The sequence below is a fragment of the Alternaria ventricosa genome, assembly GCF_023758065.1.
Source record: "Alternaria ventricosa strain BMP 2768 chromosome Unknown scaffold_39, whole genome shotgun sequence".
Classification (NCBI taxonomy): domain Eukaryota; kingdom Fungi; phylum Ascomycota; class Dothideomycetes; order Pleosporales; family Pleosporaceae; genus Alternaria; species Alternaria ventricosa.
This window is the reverse complement of record NW_026055719.1, coordinates 136,958-159,604: the sequence shown is the minus strand read 5'-3', so window position 1 is coordinate 159,604 and position 22,647 is coordinate 136,958. Positions and strand designations below refer to the sequence as shown.

Below are 22,647 nucleotides of genomic sequence, written 5' to 3'. Positions count from 1 at the left end.
CTCAGTTACTGTATAGGCCCCGCCAGCAAGCATTCTCCGCTGCATGAGATATTGCCAGACGCGGGGACATTGAATTACCCAGTACCTAGGTATTGCGATGGTGTCGCCCACTGCCTAGGCGAAGTCACAGGCGAAGTCACCCACGAGTGGGAGCGGAAGTCACGCTTATTCATCGCGCGGCGCCCTTCCGTCGATAGCGGAGACAGGAATAGAGCGAAATCCGCCGCCACTGCTCGGCGCAACTGGATGCGAAGGAGCGGTATGAGGATAGCGGCGTGAGGATGGGCCAGCGTAGTATCGATGGAAAATCAGCGCGATGAGAGTGTAGACCCTTTTTGCTAAGGTCTGGTGACAGGTGACGCACGGAGGGCTATTTTTGACCGCGAGATATTGAGGGCCCCGGCTTCCGCAGTGTTTAGCGATCGCTGGTGGCATCGCATCAGCAACGTCAGTCTGATTCGACCGACGTCGCTGGCAGAGTCCAGCTTCGCATTTCGCGTTGATGAGATCTCGGGCATCCATGTCGCCCGTGGTCGCCCGTCCGCCGTCACGCGTGGGCGCTGCCACCTCAGTCAGGGCTCTGGAGCTGTCTGAAAAATTAGCAGCGCGCGCGCCCCGAAGCTGACCCGGCGAGCAAGCATGGCGGCCTCCTTCACCCACTATTCCGCAGGCGGCTTCCAACTACCCGTTACAGCATGGCCAGCGAGCTATCCAGGTGCTACTGGTCGATCGTTCTCCACGCACGGCCCGCGCAGCTGTTGGCGTTTCCTCGGTCGTCGGACCTGAATGGCCGTTTTTCACGCCTCTTGCGCTCTGAGCCCGAGCCCCAGCTGGAGCGGCTCATGCACCTGCACGCTCAAACGTCTCCGTCCCAAGCGGATTGACAGGGGCTTTGACCAGAGGGCCACCAAAGGCTGCTTTCTGCGATATGGCCGTCGGCGAACTAGCACCTTCACACTGCACCCTAGCCCTGGGCTCAACCCTCGCCCGACAGGGGCCGCTTCATTCATCCAAACACGTCCTGAGTCTTTGAGCGACGCCGTGCTGCATGTCTGAAAGCGCCCTGCCGACTGCGAGGGTTCACGTCTCGCTGGAACCTTAATCCCCACGGGAGTTACACCGGGGCTATGTCATACGAGCAGGAGCCAGCCGGTGCCATCTGGCAATCAGTCACTCCATCGTCTGTAGCTCCCGCAAGCTTCTCTGCCCTCCCTGCTAGCCTCTCCCGTCTCGCGGGCTGCCACCCAAGTCCCTCTTCCGCCGCTCGTGGCGTCACTGCTATTTGTGTGGACGCTACCTCAGGCTAACCCTACCTGGCCCCGTTTCTCGACGTTTGTCGTCTTTGGGACCGAGCACAAGTCACCCTGCGCTTTTGCCCGCATACCACCCAAGTCCCTTCTTCAGCCTGGCGAGCCTCTAGTCCATAGCCTTGTCCCCATCCTGCATGGTCATTGTGCAGGGGGTAGGTTGCAGACGAGCTTGACCACTTCCGCTGTCACGTCGTCCTGTCGTACCCTCTTAGCCTGTCCGCCGGAGGTATTGCTGGCCTTGCGTCAATATCTCTCCAGCCCTAGAGCTATCTAAGCTCATCCCATCTGCACTCTGCACTATATATCACCAGAACGCCCACGAACAGCCTCCAAATCACCACCCTGTCCAATTTAGTCACCGGTTTCGACCCCATTACCCTCGCTTTATCAACCGCTCGCCAGATCTACCGCCCGCATATACACAGCCCCTCGTCTATCCCACCTTCCCGTCCATCTCGCATACCACACAACAAGAGAACACTGCCTGCGACTGATCCTGTGCCCTGACGTGCTACCACGACCACGCCGTACGGTCCACTTCCCACTCTCGCTAAACTACTTCATCTTCCTCTTGAAAAATGGCTGGTCCCGGTGGAGGCCCTTCAAGGCGCAGCCATACCAAGTCCCGAAAGGGCTGCAAGACGTGCAAGAGGCGGCATATTCGCTGCGATGAAACATTCCCGCAATGGTAAGCACCAACATCTCTTTGTCCACGACTCGTGTACTAACATCTACCAGCCGCAACTGCACCAAGCACCAGGTTCGCTGCGACTACATGGACAGTCCAACTGCCATGATGCCAGAGTCTCCCCAGTCTCCTCAGCAGCCCAATCTGCTCTGGACGCCCGAGATCGAGGCCACCATCGAACTCTGGAGACAGACGGGAGAGTTCCCTTTCCCCGAGCTCCGAGTATACCCACAGCCGCAATGGCGCGCCTTGACGACGGTTGACCTCCGTCTGGTGCACCATCTTGCCTCTATCTCGAATGAGATGTTCAGAAATAGGACTTCGAAATCGACCCTCTGGACCGACATGATGCCCAAGTACGCACCTACCACCCCAAGCGACTACGCCCAAAAGCAACACTAACGTTTCTAGATTCTTGAGCATAGCCGCAACCCATCCATTCGTTATGCACAGCATCCTCGCCTTCTCTGCCTCGCACTTGGCCTGGATCTCTCAATCAACCGAAACCCGAAACCTCGCATTCCATCACGCAAGTCTTGCTCTCAAGGGCTTGCACGACGGCATCACCAACTTTACTAAGCACAACTCGGATGCTGTACTTGCGGCGTCTCTTCTGCTCGCATGGCAGGCGACAGACTGGTAAGGACTACCCGAATATATTGGGGTAATCAAAACTGACGCAGTCATTTAGGCGAGGTTGGGCTTCTCTAGTTACAGGCACAAAGACTGTGATTCAATCCATGCAACCCTGGAGACATGAGTCTCTGTTCGCCGACTACATCGCAGAGCACACGCCTATGCCAAACCGACACTTTATGAACCCGATCAGTACCCCGATATCGCCAGAAGCACGAAGAGAGCACATGAACGCCCTGGTCGACATCCACGCCTCCCTCCAACGACTACAGCCCTACCTCACTCGCAACGAACAGGAATCGAAATGGGTGGACCAACTCAAGGGCTACCTCGACCGCCTGCGATCGTCTAACCAGCCGCAAAGCCCGGAGGAACAGTTTAACCAACTCTACGCATTACGGAAGTGGCTGTTCTGGGTTCCCATTTCACTTCTAGCTGCGAAGCGTGGAGACGTCAACGTCCTGGTTGTTCTGGCTCATTTCTACGCTACTGCGCTAGCCTTGGAGCCAATGTTCCCGGATGTTGCTTCTGTCTTTGTCGCGGACCTTTCCCTGCGCCCATTGGAGGAAATAAACCAGCTGGTCCAGAGTTTCCAAGACCCTCGATACGATGCGCGCATGCAGACCATGTCCTATCTGGTGCAATTTCCTATCGACATGGTCTCGTCTTATAAGACCCGGCGAGAATGGTCTAGACAACAGATGACATCTATTTCGCCGATGCAGCAGCAGTCGGCCTACGCACTGGAGAGCATCAACCTGGACCTGGAAAACCACATTGCACAATACAGCTACGGCCAGAGCCTGTCTCCCGCCTTTGCGCCATCACCGCTCACGTTCCTTCCCCATGGCATGGCTTCTGCACCGACGTCACCGTACCTCGAAGTCCCGCGATCTGGCACCGTCGACACGTATGGCACAGCTAGCAGCTACGCATCGTCGAGCAGCTATGCGTCTCCGCTGGGGTCGCCTGCCGCGCTGCTGCCGCCATACTCGGCCCCACAAGAGCATGCATTCGCATTCGGAATGCAATCTGGTTATCCCAGCGGGTTCGTGGCTACACCTATCTGGACGTGAACGACGCGCTGAACGATCCCCCAGGAACCAAATGACTACTCCGATGCAGATTGTCGCTTCTCAATCACATACTCCCGCGCTGGACGATGTAGACGACAAAGGCCAGGCGTCCACTGCGGGGTACCTTCCCAGCCAGTACAACCACGCCTGAGAGCACCATGTCGGCGGAAATTCGAGGAACCATGCGCACGCAACGAAACCTGACATCCGCCCGGCCCGTCCTCGCTGTATCCACAGGTGTGCGAGACGAACAATTTCCGATCGATTGATCTCTGTCAATCATGACACCCGAGTCGGACCTATGACATGCCACCACTGGCACGGTGCTGTGGCTTCCGCCGTAAGCCGTTCGCGGTTTGGCTGCTGCGGCGCTTCGGCGCAATATCCGGAGAGACGCAAGGTGGACGGAACAACAAGTGGACATGTTTCGCACCAACATGCAACGCGCGCATCGTCCCCTGTTATGTCAGCCGCAGTTGGACCGGAGTTCGCTACATTGTAGGAAAAGGCGCATCGAGCTGCGGGACTGATGCCCGGCGTGGAGGAAGCCTGACGGGGCTCTCACAGTACGCCACATAACGACATAACGGAAAGCTTGCATAGCGCAGCGAACGAAGAACCACTCTGAGGGAAAACGTCTTCCTCATTGAGCGTCGTCCGCACTTCCCCGAGTACAGAGAAGAGCAAGGATACTTAGGCACCAGCTAGATAGCAATGCACAGAAGAATTAAGGTTGTCCAACACTGTCCTAGTTTCTCAGCCCTAGTCCTAGTTTCTCCATGTGATGGCCAGGGTCTGCCCTGCATGCTCGCGTGAAAGATGGACAGGTCAGCTACCAATTTTAGCCATCTGCCGCCAATCAAGACCGAATCCCCCACCATCGCTTCCAATTATCAATTATCAACCCAGCACTGCGGGTTTACGTACAAGCATGTTGCCGACAAATGCAGTCTCGATTCAGCGCAAGTAGTTCTCTTCCAATGCCGTCCAAGACGTAATTCCCAGGTTTTCCCGGATGGGAAAACCCTGACGAAAGAAAGGATAGTTAAGGATCAAAAGACAACGGCCGCGCTAAGGTATGACCTACAGCATACAGTAGGCTCGAGCTTGATGTCATACCAGTGCGCTGGATTTCGCTTTTCGCGGGTAGCGGGATAGGATTTGCTCACTCGCCTAGCCTGGCTAACGCGTACGAATCGTCACACCGTTCTCTTCACCAGCCACGCACACCAACCCTGTTTTGTGTGGGAATGCGAAAATGTCTGTGATGGCTGCACCGCCACAGAATGCTCCGGCTTGGCAGGCTACTTGTTGGTTGGTGCAGAGACCGGTCAACGTTTAGGAGATAGGGCTGATATGGTGTGTTCGAAGGGACTTGCGCATCACGATGTCGATTGGTCGTTTTTTGCGTACGGCGTCAGGCGTTTGGAGGATTCCAATGCATAACCATAACGACAACAACGGGAGCGGCATCCATGTCAGCCACAGCATGCAAAGTGGAAGGTGCAAGCGAAGTTCCTATGACTTTCCTCGCAATTATTCCACTTTCTCGCTGCCTTCCCCATTTCCATCGCCAGCCCATCACACTCTTGCCGTCGTCGCAACACTTGCTTGTCAATAAGAAGGCTGCCTTCGGCTTTGCGACCCCAAAGCGGTTCACCGACAATTCCAGCACTTTGTTACGTCTTAGCTAATAGTGCTCACGCCAGGGTCTTCCAGGGTTGTACTTGGATTGGGACTGCGAGAACCATCTCCTCGGCATCTCGGTACTTGAGCTCTTACAAGGCATATCCATGGTCTGCCCGAAGAGCGCGAGAGAGAGAGAGCTACCCGGTAGTGTTGCAACTTGCAGGTTGAAAAAGTTTGGGTCGTCTGCTGGCCAGCTGCTTCAGACATCCCAGATAGGCGTTGCATCATGGGAGTCCGGCAGGTTGCTTAGCCGCGTCCCTGGTGTCGAGTTAGCGGATGGACGATGGACCAGGGCAGGCGAGTAGAAACTCTGTGCACGCGCTTCCTTGCTTCCTCCTCCTCCCTCCAACAAACGTGCCTCCCAATGTGAGAGGGCGACCCACAAGAAATTTCCGCCGTTCCTGAGGGACGCTGTTCAAGCGGCTCCGCTCTCTTGGAACGTTTGGGCTCCGCTGTCTCCATCGCGCCCTACACGTTTTTTTCTCTGCAGCTGGCCGCTGAGAGTCGGACGTCCAGGGCATGTCCCCCACTCTCCCGTGGCCCACGGCCTCCGTGGTGTGGGCTGTTGCGGTGCTATTATGCCGAGATCTCGTCTCGAGGATGTGGAAATGGAGTAGGTTTGCATAAATGATCACTCATCACATCCACCTCAAGAATCGGAACTTTGCGAACTATCGGATGATGCAGATGGTTTTCCACTCGCCATAGTATCCTCTTGTCGCAGCACACCATGACACTCCAAAATTCTGACCTGGCAGAACGCAACAGGCACTACCTGTAAAGTACCAGCGCGCTGACTCGAGTCTCACTCGACGTTGGTTCTTGTTCTCACCGCACTTGGACTCCACCAACCACCGCCCGGGGCTCGGATCTGGCTTTTGTCCGGCTTCCGAAGGGACAGAGAGAAAACGTGACGCGACGATCAACCACCAAACCAAACAAAAAAAAATGCGTGAGCTCGGTCGGCCGAAGGATGCGCACCTGTGCTCGCGGCACCCTGCCAGCGCTCACGCACCAGCACCTGCAGGAAAGCAGATCTCTACTTTCTGACAGCCGTGCAGCCCCAGCACCGAGCAGCAGCCCCCGATTTCTACTAATACCGAACAGGTCATTGATAGTTTCTATTCTGGGGATCAAGCGTGCATGGGTGGGTGGGTGTGTGAGCCTCAGCGTGGTCATTGTCATGTCGAGCCGAGGCGGAGGGTCGGTCGGTCGCTGTAGGTACATCATGTACTGTGTGTACATGAACCTAGGCGTGATGAAGCCGAATGCTGGAGAAAGTTCCGACCGACGACATGATCCGCGCGTACATAAGGGGTGGCTGAACGAAAGAACGAGTAGAGCCTCGCGTCTGGCACGGACACCAGAGCTGCGTTAGCCGTGTGGCTGGCCTGTCCCCGACTTGTGCGCGCTGCTCAACCATCGCCATGGCGCGTTTTTCGCGGAGAAAGCCACGATGCCAAAGTTTGTTTTCCTCTGGTTCACTCACCTCGGACAAGCACGATCCGATGGGTTCTGGCGTTTCTGGCGCTCTTCTAACGCCGCGTCGCATTGCCACGTTTCTGCGCAAAAGCTTTGGAAGCGAAAGCCGACCGTCGACATCTCCTACACACACACACCTTTTTCGCCCGCAAATCTGCCTGAACTGATTGCCGGACGGAGCACCCCACGATGTCATTATCAGTCGATTCCCGCATTCCCTCCTTCCGACCGCCCACGCCCACACTCCGATAACTGTTTAGTCCTGTTTAGTCGGAGAGCTAAGCCTCACCTTGTATGCTTTCGATGTCTCCAAACCCCCCAATTGGGGGTTTGGGGGAGGGACTAGGCTGTTTGCGGGCATATCTAAGACGGGGGGAGTTGACCCGATGGATGGTAGATCTGCTGGTACTGTGCTTGCGACTGCGACTGCGACTGCGATTGCGATTGCGACTCTGCTGTGCTACTATGTATTGCTATTATGGTAGTGAGGATGTTACCTTACGGTGAGGTTGCAAAAGGGATCAGCGAATACACATGTCATGTAGCGTGTGTATTTGGATATGCAACGCATATCGTGGCATCATGGGACTTGCACTCACAGCACCGCTGCCTTCGCTACTACTAAACACATCGATCCCAACTCGAACAGCCCAAAAGACACTTGGTGTACACCGCGTGGCAGGCGTGAAACATAGCTGTTGAAGATCTTTTCCCCTGCGTACAAACGTGTAAGACATGATTCGTACATCGTACATCGACAAACCTCCCAAACCCAACAAGCCTTTTCAACCCTAGCCTAAACAGCGAGCCACAGTGGATAAGCACGGCCTCCCTCGGTCCTACATCCCTCGCAGGTTGGGCGAACTGCATTAGGTAACGTGACTGGGTGTCGTACGCGGTGTTGATCGCTTCGAACGCGACGCGTAGCTTCTGCACTGGCTTCTACTCGGTACCGTCATACATTATCGTATTCACGGCACGTCCCATTAGCGCGGCGCTGCCATTAATGCATGCGTGAGGCTGAAAGTACGGTAGTGGAACGTGGAATGTGGGTAGGGTAAGACTTTTTTTATAACTCCGAAATACGAGGTTGGCGCGAAGTGCCGGTAAGGGACGCTGAGGGCGTGATTGGAGGGTTGAAGATTTGATGGTGGGGGGTTGTGTATATTTCTGGAGGTTGAATGGTAGGAGCTGAGACGTTAGTTTGGGGTTGTGGTTACGCTGATGCACCTAGGTAGCTGCACGTGCGAAATGCCATGCAAATTATTTCGAGCGATGATGGGATTGTTTGAGGTCTCGGCCGAAGAAGTGGTCGATGTGGGGTGCTGTCTTTGATACTTTGGTATGCGTATCTCTAGCTTCTGTAGAGAATTGCAAACAGCTTTTAGACGTGCTGTGAATGTATAGTTCTGCTTTGTACTGCTATACTTCTTGCATGCTGAGAACATGTTGGTTGGAATTGTAGTTAGTAACTGGCTACACGTGCTTCAATTCTTATGGGACATCTTGTCGGGGACATGTTGACGAGGAATGCTCTTCGGAAGCGCCGATGATGGACATGTATCCTGCCGTTTTCGTGTCCTTTTCTTCGACAGGGAGGAGTGAGTGCATGCCCATGCCCTGATCTTCGAAACGGCGGTAAGAGAAGGGATGGCTTAGCTGGACCAGCCTTGATACTGTTCAGACGGTGTCGAAGCAAGATTGCTTCGAAGAGTGAGGCATGTTCCATCTAGATTAGACTTGGGCGCGATGCTGTTTCTTTTCACTCTGGCTAGGTTTGGGTGCTCAGCACGTCTCGCAGACGTGGAGGAGAAACATCGTTGATCACTCTCACGACACATCACTCCCTTTCCCTCCCCAACCATTCCACACCATCTCTCCATCCTCAAGTCACCCAACTCCACTCATCCCACTCCTCCCTCCAACTCACCGGCTCCAGCGGTCCCTCAACCTCCAATATCTGACCCAACGCACACTCATCAAAGCTAACCTTCTTCTGCTTCTCCAAGTAAAATACATCGTACCTTTCATGCATAGCGTCTTTTAGATTACGCACATTGCCCTCGGGATGCAATTTCTCCCATGGTCGCGTGCACACACGGCCTTTGCAGCGCTTGAGCGTGAGGAGGAGGGCGTCGAGGCGGGCGGTTAGGGGGAGGATGGGGTAGGAGGATATGGAAGAGGTGGTGGTGGTGGTGTTGGGGGTGTTGGGTGTGGAGAGGAGGTTGGCGAGTTGGTAGGGGTCGGTCTGCCATCCTTCGTTAGTACTTATTTCCCCAAGCCTTTGAAGTAAAGAGAGGGCGAGAGAGCGCAGAAAAAGAAGACTGACCTTCATATCATAAAGCTCCCGCTCATTCGTACACCAAACCGTATAACTCAAATCATACTCCTCCCCCACCACCCTCACCGTCTTATACGTATTCTCCGCCCACACATCTCGCCCATAAAACGTATTCCCCTCCACCAGATACTCCCCCCAAAACTCAACATTAACATGCTCACTCTTCCCACCCCTTTCCTGCATCGCCCCCGTAACAGGAATAACCTCCCCGTCAAAGTCCTCCCGGGGTGGTATACCAGCAAGGTGAAACAGCGTCGGCACGATATCCGTATGACTACTCGGGATATCCATCACTGCGCCTTTGGCAACGCCCGGGCCGCGGATGAAGAAAGGGATGTTGATGTCTTCTTCTATGCCGCAGGATTTACCGGGTGGGAGCCGGTGTTGGCTGATGTGGAAGCCGTTGTCTGTTGTATAAATCAGATAAGTGTTTTCCAGTACCTCGGGGTGTTCGCTCAGACGGTTCATGATGGACTCGATGAGGTCGTCGACGGATTGGAGGGTTTGCAGGCGTGCGCGGTACCAGGCGTCGTTGTAGGCGATTTCTGAGGCGTTGAGCGGGCGGAGCGTGGAGAAGTAGGATGCTGTTCCTGGCTGCATGGGGTTGGGGGTGTTAGATGGGGTATGCAGTGCAGAGGGGAAGCGGGCTTGACTTACTTTTGAGGGGTTGAAGTTTGGTGTTCGGGGTACTTTTACGTCGGGGAAGAGATGCTCGTGTCGCTTTGCGGGGACGGGTAGGTTGAACTTTGTGGGGCGTGGGTTGGTGATTGTTTCTGAGTGGGGGGCTATGGGTGCGACGCCGAGGAAGAAAGGCCGGTCTGGTGCTGCGATGGCTTCGTCTAAGAAGGATACTGCGGCATTGGCTACGAGGTCGGTTGAGTATTCTCCTGGTGAGTTTCTGTAGACGTCGTGGTTTCGCGTCATGGTTGAGTTGTAGAAGACATATGTTCCGGGGTCGATCAGGACTGTAGATGTCAGTGGCTAGACAGCGTCGCTGTAGTGGTACTGGGATGCTTACAGTCAGAGCCATTCCAGCCACTGGCTCGCGGTGCATCGTATGTAGAGGTGGAGTGTCCATTCATCAATTTTCCAGTGTAATATGTGTTGTAGCCCGCCTCTTGAAGCCACACGGGAAGATAAGCATCATTGAAACCTTCTTCAATGAATCTAGGATATCCGCCTGCTAGTAGTCAGTACAGTTTTCTAGCTTATCTTCATTGTATCCGACGTACCGTAAGGAGCAGACACGTCCGTCACATTCGTGTTGTGAGCGGCTTTCCCAGTCAAGAGCGACACTCGCGATGGGCAACATAGTGCTACGGTGCAGAAATGCTTCTTGAACCAAGTACCTTCCTGGGCGAAATGCTTCTGCACAGCAGGTTGGTAGTCGAGCGAGTTTAGATGTAAGTCTTGATCATCGGTAATGATGAAGATGAAGTTCGGTTTGGAAGAGCGCCCAGCAAGAGCGGCTACACCGAAGGACAGCAACAGTAGAGCTCGACTTGGAATCATGGTTGTGTGTGAGAGTTGAGTTCTGTAAAATTCACAGTGTTGATATACCTTCGGATTCGTTTACACTCTGACGTATCTGGGAAGTCGCTACCCACGCCCATCGCGCGAAGTTGCAACTTCATTGCGTGCTCGGGAAGCTGACCAGGGTTCAGCACAGTCCCACTGACGACGCATACTAGTAGCCATAGCTGCCAATAGGATGGAAGGGAAAGTGATAACCGACGTGAATGGAATGGAGCTCTAGTCTTGAAAGGAGAAAGAACTTGACAGTATGAGCTTATCGTGAAGCAGGCTGAGGAGCGTGCTTCCGATCTATCTGCCGGTACACAGCAGATCTACCTGTATAGAGATATGACAAGGGTGAATTTGCAAAGAAATCTGAGATGACTGGAAGTACTGAGTAAGGAGTCCCGTCGGCCTTGCGCTAGCCATACCTAGGTAGTCTTGGAGACGGCTGGGGTGAAGTGAAAGTTTGGAACGGTAGACGTCATTGCAGGGCTGATGCGTCGACTACATGCTGTGACCTTACCCATACATATCCGCCAAGACCTTTTGTTCTGTGACACGAGATGATGATTCCATGAACACGAGCGATACCGGGTAGAAGGGTCGACGCATGGGACGACCTTGTTCACTTCAGTCCATAGTGGGGCATCGGAACGTTCCGAAGAGCGGGCCGAGGAGTTATTCCGGCGGCGCCTGTCGATGGCGTAGGTCCAAACACATCGACAACACACTCGCGCACCTCACCGCTCTACCTTTACGCAACTATGTCGGGAGGCTGGAACACCATAGAGTCTGATGCCGTAAGCCCGCCACCACCATCCTACAAGAACCTCAAGAAAACCGCATACTAACAACCCCAACAGGGTGTCTTCACATACCTCATCGAGAAGCTCGGTGTCAAAGGCGTAGAGTTCGAAGAACTCACCACACTCGAACCCTCAGACTTACAGGCCCTCGGTACACTGTACGGCGTAATCTTCCTCTTCAAGTACCCGACCGGCGAGAAACCCAGCGACGTACCGAAAGACGGGACGTACGACTACGAGGCGGCGAATAAGCTCTTCTTCCCTGCGCAAACGATACAGAATGCGTGTGGTACACAGGCGATTGTTTCGCTGCTGCTGAATAGGGAGGAGGAGGTTGATATCGGAAAGGAACTGAAGAAGTTCAAGGAGTTTGCTGGCGACTTTCCGCCAGAGGTATGTGAAGGCAGGGACTGTACCTGTGCTTTGGATGTGAGGGGCTGATAAAGAGGCATAGCTACGAGGAGAAACACTGTCGAACTCGGATCTCATCCGCGAAACCCATAATTCTTTCGCGCGCTCCTCGCCGTTCGTCGACGAGACACAAAGGACGGCTACTGAAGACGACGATGTCTTCCACTTTATCGCGTAAGTCCCCTTCCTCCCTTCCCTATCACCTCTCACCCACAGTCCACTAATCCACACACCCAGCTACACATCCATAAACAACCGCCTCTACGAACTCGACGGCCTCCAACCCGCGCCCATCCTCCACGGCCCCTGCACGCCCACCGACTTCCCCGCCAAAATCATCCCCGTCCTCCAACGCCGCATCGCGCGCTACCCCGCCTCGGAAATCCGCTTCAACCTCATGGCCTGCTGTCGCGATCTGCGCATCCGCGCACGCGAGATAGGCGACGAGGACGAACTCGAAGAGCAGGAGGACAAGCGCGCAAAGTGGCTATACGAAAACTCTCTGAGGAGACACAATTTCGTAGGCTTTGTTGGCGAACTATTGAAAGCCGTTACCAGGGCGAAATTGCAAGAGGGCGATGGAGCGTACGACGCGTGGGTTGAGGATGCGAAGGGGAGGGCGGGGAGGAAGAGGGAGGAGTTGAAGAAGAAGGGTATTCAGCCTGAGGAGTAGGCGGTAGCGAGAGTGGGAGCGGGGGTGGATGGGGTTCGTTTGGGATCGAGGAGACTGAAAGATGGGTGCTTGTGTATGATGATACTTGCAGAGCTCTATTGGATACGAATCTGATAATCACAAAGACCAGTCTATCGGACTACTATGCTCCTTCCCATTTCGAATGAACTTCAAGGTCACGTCGAATACCTCCACACTACACGGACGTCTCCTACTCATCACATACCCACCGCCCATTCAGTCTCTCACGGCAATTCAAACACACTGAAACCAAGCCATACATGGCAACATTATGATATCATGTCGTGTCTTCATTCTTCATATTGGTATATACTCCCCATATCCCCATCCACATCCACAGCCACACTATCCAAGTCGTCAATCAACAACCCGCTATGCCTCAACCAGAAAGAAAAAAGCGAAAGAAAGGGGATATCTTCAATCGAAACCGCTACATTACGTCATGAACATGAAACATGAAAGACATGGTATAGTATCGTGTGGTGTATGTAAGCAAATGCAAACGCAAATGCACATGTATATGCATGTAGATAGGTAGATGCTAGAGGCCGTGAGGGGTATGCGTTATAAGCTTCATAGAAAAGAGAAAAGGAACAGTAGGACAAAGGACAAAGGAAAAGAGGAGGGAATATGCGGGATGGGGAGAAGGCGATGGAGGAGGAGGAAGGCGGGAGAGGTTGTATGAGAGCGTCTAAGCAGAAACCGCGCAGTACGCAAGCGGAGCCTCGAAGACGGGCTCGACTTCTGAAGCGCAGAACGAGGTTTCAGCGGGTGTCTGGTTGGAAGCGACAAGGACGTCCGTCTTCGCCTCAACCTCAGCAGCAGCGAGGGGAGTAGACTGCTCCATAGCGACGTCGAAGAGCTCGAGGTCTACAGCGGGGCTGGTAGATGTCTCTTCTTCCGCCTTCTCCTCGACAACAACCTCAACCTCAATCTCAGCCTCGACCTCCTCAGCCGCAGGCTCGATCTCCGGGTCCGCAATCTCAAGAACCGGGACAGCAGTAGCAGTGGCAAACTCCGTAACTGTAAATGTAGAATAACTCGTCGCAGTCATAGTAGCTGTAACAGCATTCGGCATGCTTGCTGCAACTTCAGTCGGTAGCTCGAGCATCTGCGCTGACGCGGGTGCTTGCTGAGCAGCACGCATGTTCATCGCCATGTATGCGACGGCCACAGCCAACAACAAGATGATAGAATTGCGCTTGTCGCTGAGGAGAAGGATGATGTAGTTCTTCAGCAGCGTGGTGAGCGGTATTTGAGCTGCCGAGAGACGTGTGGCAGCTTCAGCGCTCTCCTGTTCCTTGATAGCAGTTTCCAGCGCACGGAGACGCTGGGCGACGGCGTCGGATTCAGCAAGGGCTTTGGCTTCGAGTTCAAGACGAACAGCCTCCTTCGCTTCGTTGAGCTTGAGCTGGAGGTCCTCTTCGAACTTCTTCCTCTCAGCTGCTTTCTCTTCGATGCTTCTTTGTAGGGCGGCGGCAGCCTCTTCGAAGCTCTTTTGTAGTTCGGCTTCCTCCTTGCGCTTCGCCTCGTTGGCTTCCTCTTCTAGGATCTTGGTCTTGACGGCGGCTTCTTGAATTTGGCGTTGCAGTTCGACGGTGTATTGTGCCTTACGCTTGTCGGCTTCTTGCTCCTCCTGGGCGCGGCGCTCGAGCGTCTTGCGGACCTCCTCGGGGATCCAGGGGTGGATCTCGACGTCGCATCTTTCCATGTCGTTCCAGCAGGCTTGCCAGGCGGCGGCGCGCATCAGACCGTTGGCAGCGTAGATCTTGATGTCCCATTTCCGTGTGCCGGCACCGATGCCTTTGCCGGGCTTCTTGAGTTCGCGGTGGCAGTCTATGCACATGCTGTGGTCGCCGTTGTGGGAGGTGTTGCTTCCTTCCGTCAGTGTGCCTCCACTCATGCGGCTGCCCCGTCCAGTGTTCTCGTCGCCGACGCTCGCGACATCGTCTTCGTCTTCCCGCTCGTCCTCGTCCTCGGGTGGGACAAAGTGGCCGCACGGGAGCAGGCGGGGTGTCCTGAGCTCCAAGCTCTCCAGTATGCGTTCCTCGAGCAGGTCGTACTCGTCCCGGGGGTGCGGGATGAGAAGGCCGCGTCGCATCAGGATGATGTCCTGCAGCTTCTCCTCCAGCAGCTTGTAGTTCTCCACCAGCCAGTCAGGCATGATCCTGGCCATGATGTCGTGCGAGTATGGTACCTGCATGGGCAGAATGGTAACATGCAACAGGACCAGCGGCGCCTGCTGCGGTGTCGGGGTCGGTCTCGGACTATGAGGCTCCCGTATGCTCCTTCTCCGTGAGCCGGTAGACTGTCTCGACATGTCGTGCTCTGATCTGCTGCTCCTGCTAGGTGTAGCCAGCTTGAAGGACCCTTTGAGTCGCTCTTGGGAGGTCTGGTGTGCGAGTGTGGGCGGCGGCGACGACATCTGCATGGCGCGGACAGACTCAGTATTCCGGAAGCGCGGACGTTCTTTGCGTGCTCGTGCACCGGCCTCGTTAGCGGGCAGGATGGGTTTGGAAGCTATCGACGACTCGGAGGGGATAGCCGAGACGAAGCTGTAATGCGAGGACATGCGCTGCTGCGACCCCGGGCGCGAGGTGTAGGAGCTGCGGTAGGGCTGGGGCTCGTCGTCGGGCTCCTGTTGCTGTGCCAGCTCAATGCTATGTACAACGTCGTGGGCCATGGGGAACGAGCGTTCGGAGTGGTACGAGTCACTGCCGTCGAACAAGTCCGACGGCGACAAGGGTTCGCGATCCTGTGGGTCTTCGTAGATGGCGAATGAGGTAAGGCCCGGCTGGGGAGACGGGTGGTGCATGGTAGTAGCCATATCCGACCTAAGTGTGTCGCGGTGCAGCAATTCTTCGCAATGTGTAATTCAAAGTTTGTGAAGTTGAACAATTGCAGAATGAATGCAACGGGAGGCCAGGGATCCCATCATCTGAAATTCATGGTGAGCCGAGGCGGCACCCGGTGGGGGTTGGCTGCGAGGTGGTTGGGATGGCTAGCGCGTGCGTTGTCGACGTGTCAAGAGCGTGCTGGAGTTTGTTTACACACCGACACTTTAGCGCCTAACCCCAAACGTACACCAACGGCCTCGCGCCCCATACTTTCCAACCCTTCCAGCATGGAGCCTTCGGATTTCAGTGGGTGACGCCCCGGTAGTGTTCCCGCCTGCATGCCTTTTTGAGAACCCTCGCCTTTGATAGGATCTGGATCTTCCTTCATGCGAGTACAGCCTCATTCTGCAGCATGTAACATGACTACTCAAAGATAGCCAGTACCCCACCACGAGACAGACCGTTGCACGCGCGCATGGCGACGAGCAGAAAATCTTTGAGTCGCTGATTCACGTCTTTGTAAAAAGGTCGGTGTAGGAAGACGATCGCAGGTGGCACAAGCTCGTCAAAACAAAGAAGGGCTACCAATCTCACGATATATCGTTGACGCCTTCATCGATTCATCGAAGGGTCTTACCAGCCGCTTCATGTCCACGTATCGCTGTGCTGGCTCTGCGGCGGGGCACAGTCTACCCCTCCTGTTTGAACTAATTCATCTTCGCTCGTAATTACCACAACCACGATAGCCAGCACATGCTGCATCAACTCACTATTCCAAGTCTGGCATACTCTGCCCCTCGCTGGCTTGAACTCTGCGTTTCATGGCTCCTATTTCACGCGTATAAGGGCAAATCCATCTACTCAAGCTGGCCAGTGTACAGGCAGCGGACTCGAGAGCTTCAAGCTTTCTAGATACTACATGGACATGAACTCACAGTAGAAATGTTCACTTAACTACAAGCGGCGTCTAGCATCTCATTACTCAACCGAGAACAATGAGCAGCCTTCCCGCGCCATCTATGACGAGACACTACAAGTACAGTCTGGTATTGCCTAGATCTTCAGAAGACAACAGATGGATTCACCAACTCAATCGCACTCCCAACTTCCTTCGCACTCGTAGTCTTCCAGAATGTCTCGGCTCTACCTCCGCCAGTATACTGACCATGACTCATACGCCATACACCCAACATGCACAACATCACAACCCCCCTCCTCATCCCCAAACCCCATACCCATCATGCCACGAACAGCCCTCTTCGCAATCGACATCCAAGTCGAATTAGCGCAAAACGCAGCGACCGAAATACCACATGCGGACCGTATCCGCGAAGCCGGGACGAGCATCCTGCAGCGAGCGCGTCGGGCCATCGATACGGCGTGTGAAGAGGGAAGAGTACCGGATATAGAGATCGTATTTGTGCAGCACGAGGAGGTTGCTGAGAAAGGACCGCTTGTGAAAGGGAGTAAGGCGTGGGAGTTGGTGTTTAAGCCACGAGACGATAATAAATGGGAACGACTGGTAGAGAAGGATGTCCGTGAGTATTCATATTGTGTTTTTGTTTTCTCTTGACAGATGCGTTTAGGTGATACTTTCGAGGCCAATCCATCCCTTGCCGCCCAGCTAAGAGACGAGGGTGTAGACACGATTGTAGCCTTTGGCATACAAAGTGAATGCTGCGTCCTTTCGACGTGCAGAGGTGCACTAGCCGCTGGCTTCAAAGTCGTTTTGTTGCAAGGTGCACATTCTACGTACGATGCCCATGGTAAGGCTCCAGGAGTAATCGAGGAAGAAGTAGAGGAACAGCTGGGGAGAAAGGGGGTTACAGTGGTGCCCTCGGAGGTGTGGAAGCCATAGTACAGCACTTGAACGAATTGCTCTCGAGTATAATCAGATAATCACGAGACGGGCGCGAATGCGAAGACATGCAGCCTCCACCTCCACCGATGGAGGATGTGGAAGCCGGTAGCTTGATACGTGGAGGAATTGGTCGAGATTGGATGTGATCGGATTATGATGAGATGAAGACGAAGTCAGAGAGATTCAGCCTCCACCTCCACCTCCACCTCCACCTCCACCCCGGAAGATGTAGAAGCCGATTACTTGATACTTGGATCAGATGCAAGAACGAACAGCCTCCACCTCCTGGGTGGATGGGGGAGGCGGAGGGGAGGCGGAGGGGTGGAGGTGGAGGCTGTTCGTTCTTGCATCCGAATTGGAAGGTGTGTAAACCAATAACTTAACCCAAATGAGAGTGGACTAATAGTCCATAACGAAACTCGTATCGTTGACATATCAAAATCTCATTCGTGTTGATCATCTACTCGCTTCACCGTCTATCACTTCCATCCCCTCCCCCCATCATACGAGCACATCCACGCCTTCCTCTATCGTCATCACAACCTACAGCTCATCACTCCCCTCCTCCCTCTTCCCCTTACCTCCCTCCGCCACCAACCGATCAATAGCAGCCTTAATATCCTCCTCACTCGCCCCCTCTCCAATATCCAATTTCTTCAACAACCTGCCCTTCTCATCCGTCACATCGCCCTCCTCTCCATCCGTCTTACTCCCCATATTCTGCAACTTAATGCCCTCAGCACTAAACCCCGCCTTCTTCAACGCCTCCTCCAACTCCGCTTGGCTAGGACCGCTCTCACCATCTGCAACAGGGACATCAGTCTCCTTGGTCTCCGCCTGCGCAGATTTCTTCGTCTTGGTCTTCTTCGCCTTCTTCGTCTTGGGCTTAGCCGTCTTGGTCTTTGAAGTGGATTGGTTCGGGGGCTTGAAATGCTTCATCTTCTTCATCATCATGTCCATGACGACGTCGTCTAGCTTCTTCTTCTCAGCCAAGATGTCCTTGACCGTAAAGACGGGATCATCTGTGGGACCAAGCTCAGCTTGCTTAGCTTCGTTGTCGTCGAGCCAGACTTGTGCTTTCTGTGCGTGCTCTTGAACGGTCTTGAGATCGGATTCTGTGTAGATGGTAGGGACTTCGGTGATTTCAGGTGCGGCGGGTGCGTCGGCTTCTTCGTCGAGGTCGTCCATGGGGTCCGTGGAAGGTGAGGCGGAGGCGGAGGCGGAGGCCTTGGAGACGGCTTCGCTGCTCTTGGAGCTCTCGGCAGATTGCGTCTTGATCTGGCTGTCGACTAGTTGCTCGACTTCCTTGATGTGGGCGATGGTGTCTTTGAGCTCCTTGATGGCGTCGGGGCGCTTGGCGGCCTCATTCTTGCGCTTCATGACTGGGTTGACAATGTCCTCGAGCTCCTTCAACTTGCTCTTGAGAGTCTTCTCATCGGCGTCGGCACCACCGGAGTACATCCAATCTGAGGCGGCGCTGAGGGTCTTTTCGAGTGTTTCGCGGACGGCAGAGGTGGAAGCTCCGATGAAAGATTCGTCCTCGAGGTAGTCGCGAGCGCGGTAGGTAAAGGCTTCGAGCGAGTTCAAGACCTCTTCGCGGGTGCGGCGAGACTTGTCAGATGAATCGAAGGCGGCAAGCCTGTCGACGTTAGTCTTTGAACGCACACAACAAACTTCACAAACTCACCTGTCCTGCATCCTCTTCAACTCCTTGCGAGGGAACTTCTTGTAGCCCAGCTGCTCAACATCATATGTAATCGCCGACCTCACAGTCTTGATCTTCTTCTCTCCAGCCTTCGCAGTATCAGTGCTCTCAGCACCTGCGGAGGAAGAAGACGACGATGATTTGGAAGACTTGGAGGACGAGGCAGATGAAGAAGAAGAGCTCTCACCCTCCTTCAACGGCTCCTGATCCTTCTTACCACCCATACCAAACAGGTTCTTGACACCATCGACAATGCCGCCCTTGACCTCCTCACTCTCAGTCTCGCAGGTAACCCACGCAGACAAGACCTCAGGAGTACCAGTGACAGGGCTAAGCCTAACCTGAACGTAGTTGTTGAAGCTGTCGCGCTCACACTTGTTCTCGTTGATCATGTGAGTAACAACCTTGGTCAAGTTACCGCTCTGGAAGTGAAGAGTAGGCTCCTTGGACACCTCGCCATTAGCGCCAGGAACAGCCTGGTACATGGTGAACTCGAACTCGCCCATGAAGTTGAAAGGCAGGTCCTTGGTCGCTCCAAGCTTGGTGTTGGGGGTGAAGATCTTCTGGTCGCGCTCCTTAAGGTTGAGCATGTACTGGTAGCCGTGGTTGTAGCCCTGGGTGTCCGAGTCGCGGATCTCCTTAACGCGGAAAGACGGGCTGAGGCCAGCGGCCTTGAAAGCAGCGCCGAATACAGCGGCCTCGTCGGCGTTGACATTCGCCCTGATCTTGCTCTTGCCTGCGACTGCTTCGAGACGGGCCTGGACGAAGGGTGTGCGGCTTGCACCACCGTGGACGATGACAGAGTCGATATCAGCGAATGTAAGGCCAGCGGCTGCAAGAGCCTGGTTGATCGGCCCATCGATACGTTTGGCGTAGTCGGCAGTGAGCTCCTCAAACTTGGTGCGAGAGAGCTTGTACTTGAAATCGACATCCTCGTAGAAGCTTTCGAAGAAAGAGTTAGTCTCCTTGTTAGCGCTGAGCATCTGGCGAACCCTCTCAGCCTCCTTGAAGAGCTTCGCAGCGGTGCGTCCATGGCCCTTGACCTTGTCGGCGGTGTAAGAAGCGCTCTTGGCAGCTGGAAGCTCAACAAAGGTAGCCACCATGTCGTCGACGATGAGCGAGTTCATCGCGTCACCTCCAAGCGTCCTGTCCCATCCAGCGCCCATGACCTGAACCTCCTGAATAGTCTTGTTGCGCCTGCCAACATCCTTGACAGACCTGCCCTGGAACTTGAGAACAGTAGCCGACAGAGATCCGGCGCCCATGTCAAACACGAGGTTCGTCTCCGGCTTGCCGTCCTTGGTAACGTCGGGGAAAGTCCTGCCAGTAGCATAGTTGAGACCAACAGCCAGACCATCTGACACAACGCTGAGCACCTTGAGACCAGCCAGACGAGCAGCAACCTCAAGTGCGCGCCTCTCGTCGACCGTGTAGAAAGCCGGAACCGTAAAGACAACATCCTGGATATCGTAGCCCTTGCCCGCCATCGCCTTTGCGTTCTCCCTGACGTTCTTCAACTCCATAGCCAGTAGCTCTTCAACCGTGTATGATTTATCCTCAGCGAAGACGCTGCTCACAAAGCTAACCGTGTTGCGCTTGTCCGTTCCTGTGACTTCCAACGCAGGATATCTCTCCTTATACGTGCCCACGATATCGCTCTCACTCGATACACCAAGCAGGTGTTTCAGATTCGGGTATACATCGCCCGGGAAGCGTCCCTGGAGCGCAATCGCATCGCCGCCGTAGAAGCGCTCGGGGAAGGAGCCCGCAGGAAGAGCACCGCTCTTGGAAGGCTTGAAAGCGACGGCTGACGTCTCTTTCCGTTTCGAGTCTTTGGTCAGGACAATTTCAAGGGGAACACCGGGCTTTACGAGCGCGGCTTTGATGTATTCGGTGCCTAGGTCGACGCCGATGACGGCTGAGGCGGCGGAGGCGGTCGTCGAGAAGAGGAAGAAGAGACCGAGGAGCATGGCTCCCGGTGAGAGGGTGCCTCTCCGGCGTCCGGGTGGCGCCATGATGTGTGGTGTGGTGTGGAAAGTGAAAGGTGTCGTTAACGGCAGGCGTGGAGAGGTTGTGGTGGGATGTGCGTGCTTCGCCGCGGGGAAGAAGTGTGGAGGTTATACGTTGCAGTAGAAAACCTCGATAGAAGAGAAGAGAGTGATCGGGAATCTATCCCAGAGAAAAAGCGGTGAATAGGTTGTCGGTCGAAACCGTGGTCCTTTGAGTGTTGAAATGCGAGGGCGGTTTCGTAGTAATGTACTTGGATCGAGCTACCCTGTCCCGGACTTATTTGACACCTGGTCTTTCTCCAAAGGACACTTTGACGTTATAGCATCAACGCAACGTCACATGTAGAGGCGGTCGTTTGATGAAAAGCTTAATTCACTGCTGCCTACTACTTCTTTTGGATTGAGGACATTTGGTCTTATCTAGTAATCGTGTCGAGCCCTCTGTATACCCTTCGAGATCCTTTGAGTTCCCTGGCCAATCACAGCGTCAGGAAAACCGTCTTCGCCGCAACGCAGCAGCGCGACCATGCCCTCCGCCTGCTTGCAGCAATGTTCGACTGCGTCTGATGCCTGCAGCATGGCATATACGCGTGAAGCATTTCACACAATAGTTCTGTCCCTGCTGTTCAGATGTACTGCCACCGTGTTCTCTCGCCATACTACCGGTCCATCATATCCCACGGTTAAACTCCACCATGCCATCCTTGCCACCGCGCTGATGAAACTCGGGTTCGAGCGACTGCGCACTGACAGCCTGGCGTTGCGGGAACGCAGCGAGTGCAAGTGGCAGCGCGAAGATGGATGTCGTGAAAATGAGTCCTGATTGCGCGTTAGCCATCATCCCACAAACGCCCTTCACATCGACTTACCTAAGTTCACCGGCGTCACCATCCTGGGCCTCTGCTTGAGCCATTCTGTCTTCTGCAGCTTCACAAGCAGGAGAGGCGGCAGGACCATGATAGGTGTCGCATTGAGCACGCGACTCAGCGCCGTCTCTCCTACAGCAAGCGTAGCTGCCTTCCTGCTCTTGCCCAGTGGCTTGACCTCCATCTCTCCCGTGTCAACCCTTTTTCGCTCAGCTTCCGATAGCGCGGGGTAGACGTCGATGCCCTGCCTGATTTCCTCACCGCGCATGAGGAACACGTTGAGCGCACCAGCTGTTGCAACAGCTGCGAAGGGCACCAATCGACCGGCAATGACTTTTGCGTTGGGCGACAGGCTCTTGAGGCGGGGCACCAGCGCATTGAGACCGAGAGCGACACCGCATGATGCGCTGACGGCGAGGAGGTAGGATTGGACGATTGTGGACGTAGAGAGCGGGATCGACTTGTTCGCGTTGGAGAAGTTGATTCCGACGTTGACCGACTGGTTCGTCACTTGCCATCCTAGTGTACCTGCTGTCTGTACACTCTTAGTATACTGTCGCATTATCTCAATGTAGACGCTTCTCATACCCCGAGACCCGGTGTAAGCATGCCAGCCGTGACAACCAAGTTTGTCAAGACAAAAGACGACATGCGGAAAGGCAGAAAGACTGGCTGGCCCGTGTCTTCACTCTGTCAGCGTCTCCCCTCATCATGCGAC

The 22,647-nt window shown here is 54.6% G+C and overlaps 6 protein-coding genes across 6 annotated transcripts; 2 read left to right on the top strand and 4 right to left on the bottom strand.

The window, feature by feature from the left end:
- Window positions 1-1,888: 1,888 nt before the first annotated feature.
- Window positions 1,889-3,710, top strand: J4E93_010999 (uncharacterized protein; the record flags this gene model as incomplete). The annotated part of the gene is made up of 4 exons (XM_049348874.1): window positions 1,889-1,998; window positions 2,049-2,354; window positions 2,410-2,637; window positions 2,690-3,710. 4 exons carry the CDS (start codon window positions 1,889-1,891, stop codon window positions 3,708-3,710), a joined length of 1,665 nt encoding a protein of 554 aa, XP_049194009.1.
- Window positions 3,711-8,766: 5,056 nt separating this feature from the next.
- Window positions 8,767-10,734, bottom strand: J4E93_010998 (uncharacterized protein; the record flags this gene model as incomplete). Its single annotated transcript, XM_049348873.1, has 5 exons — window positions 8,767-9,129; window positions 9,211-9,816; window positions 9,880-10,187; window positions 10,241-10,402; window positions 10,455-10,734. 5 exons carry the CDS (start codon window positions 10,732-10,734, stop codon window positions 8,767-8,769), a joined length of 1,719 nt encoding a protein of 572 aa, XP_049194008.1.
- A 770-nt stretch (window positions 10,735-11,504) lies between these two features.
- Window positions 11,505-12,630, top strand: J4E93_010997 (uncharacterized protein; the record flags this gene model as incomplete). Its single annotated transcript, XM_049348872.1, has 4 exons — window positions 11,505-11,540; window positions 11,604-11,939; window positions 12,001-12,131; window positions 12,195-12,630. 4 exons carry the CDS (start codon window positions 11,505-11,507, stop codon window positions 12,628-12,630), a joined length of 939 nt encoding a protein of 312 aa, XP_049194007.1.
- A 712-nt stretch (window positions 12,631-13,342) lies between these two features.
- J4E93_010996 (uncharacterized protein) lies at window positions 13,343-15,892 on the bottom strand (the record flags this gene model as incomplete). The annotated part of the gene is made up of 2 exons (XM_049348871.1): window positions 13,343-15,485; window positions 15,885-15,892. The coding sequence occupies 2 exons, from the start codon at window positions 15,890-15,892 to the stop codon at window positions 13,343-13,345; spliced, it is 2,151 nt and encodes a 716-aa protein (XP_049194006.1).
- Window positions 15,893-17,892: 2,000 nt separating this feature from the next.
- On the bottom strand, window positions 17,893-21,069 carry J4E93_010995 (uncharacterized protein; the record flags this gene model as incomplete). Its single annotated transcript, XM_049348870.1, has 2 exons — window positions 17,893-18,988; window positions 19,037-21,069. 2 exons carry the CDS (start codon window positions 21,067-21,069, stop codon window positions 17,893-17,895), a joined length of 3,129 nt encoding a protein of 1,042 aa, XP_049194005.1.
- A 664-nt stretch (window positions 21,070-21,733) lies between these two features.
- On the bottom strand, window positions 21,734-22,580 carry J4E93_010994 (uncharacterized protein; the record flags this gene model as incomplete). The annotated part of the gene is made up of 3 exons (XM_049348869.1): window positions 21,734-21,882; window positions 21,933-22,464; window positions 22,518-22,580. 3 exons carry the CDS (start codon window positions 22,578-22,580, stop codon window positions 21,734-21,736), a joined length of 744 nt encoding a protein of 247 aa, XP_049194004.1.
- Window positions 22,581-22,647: the final 67 nt, after the last annotated feature.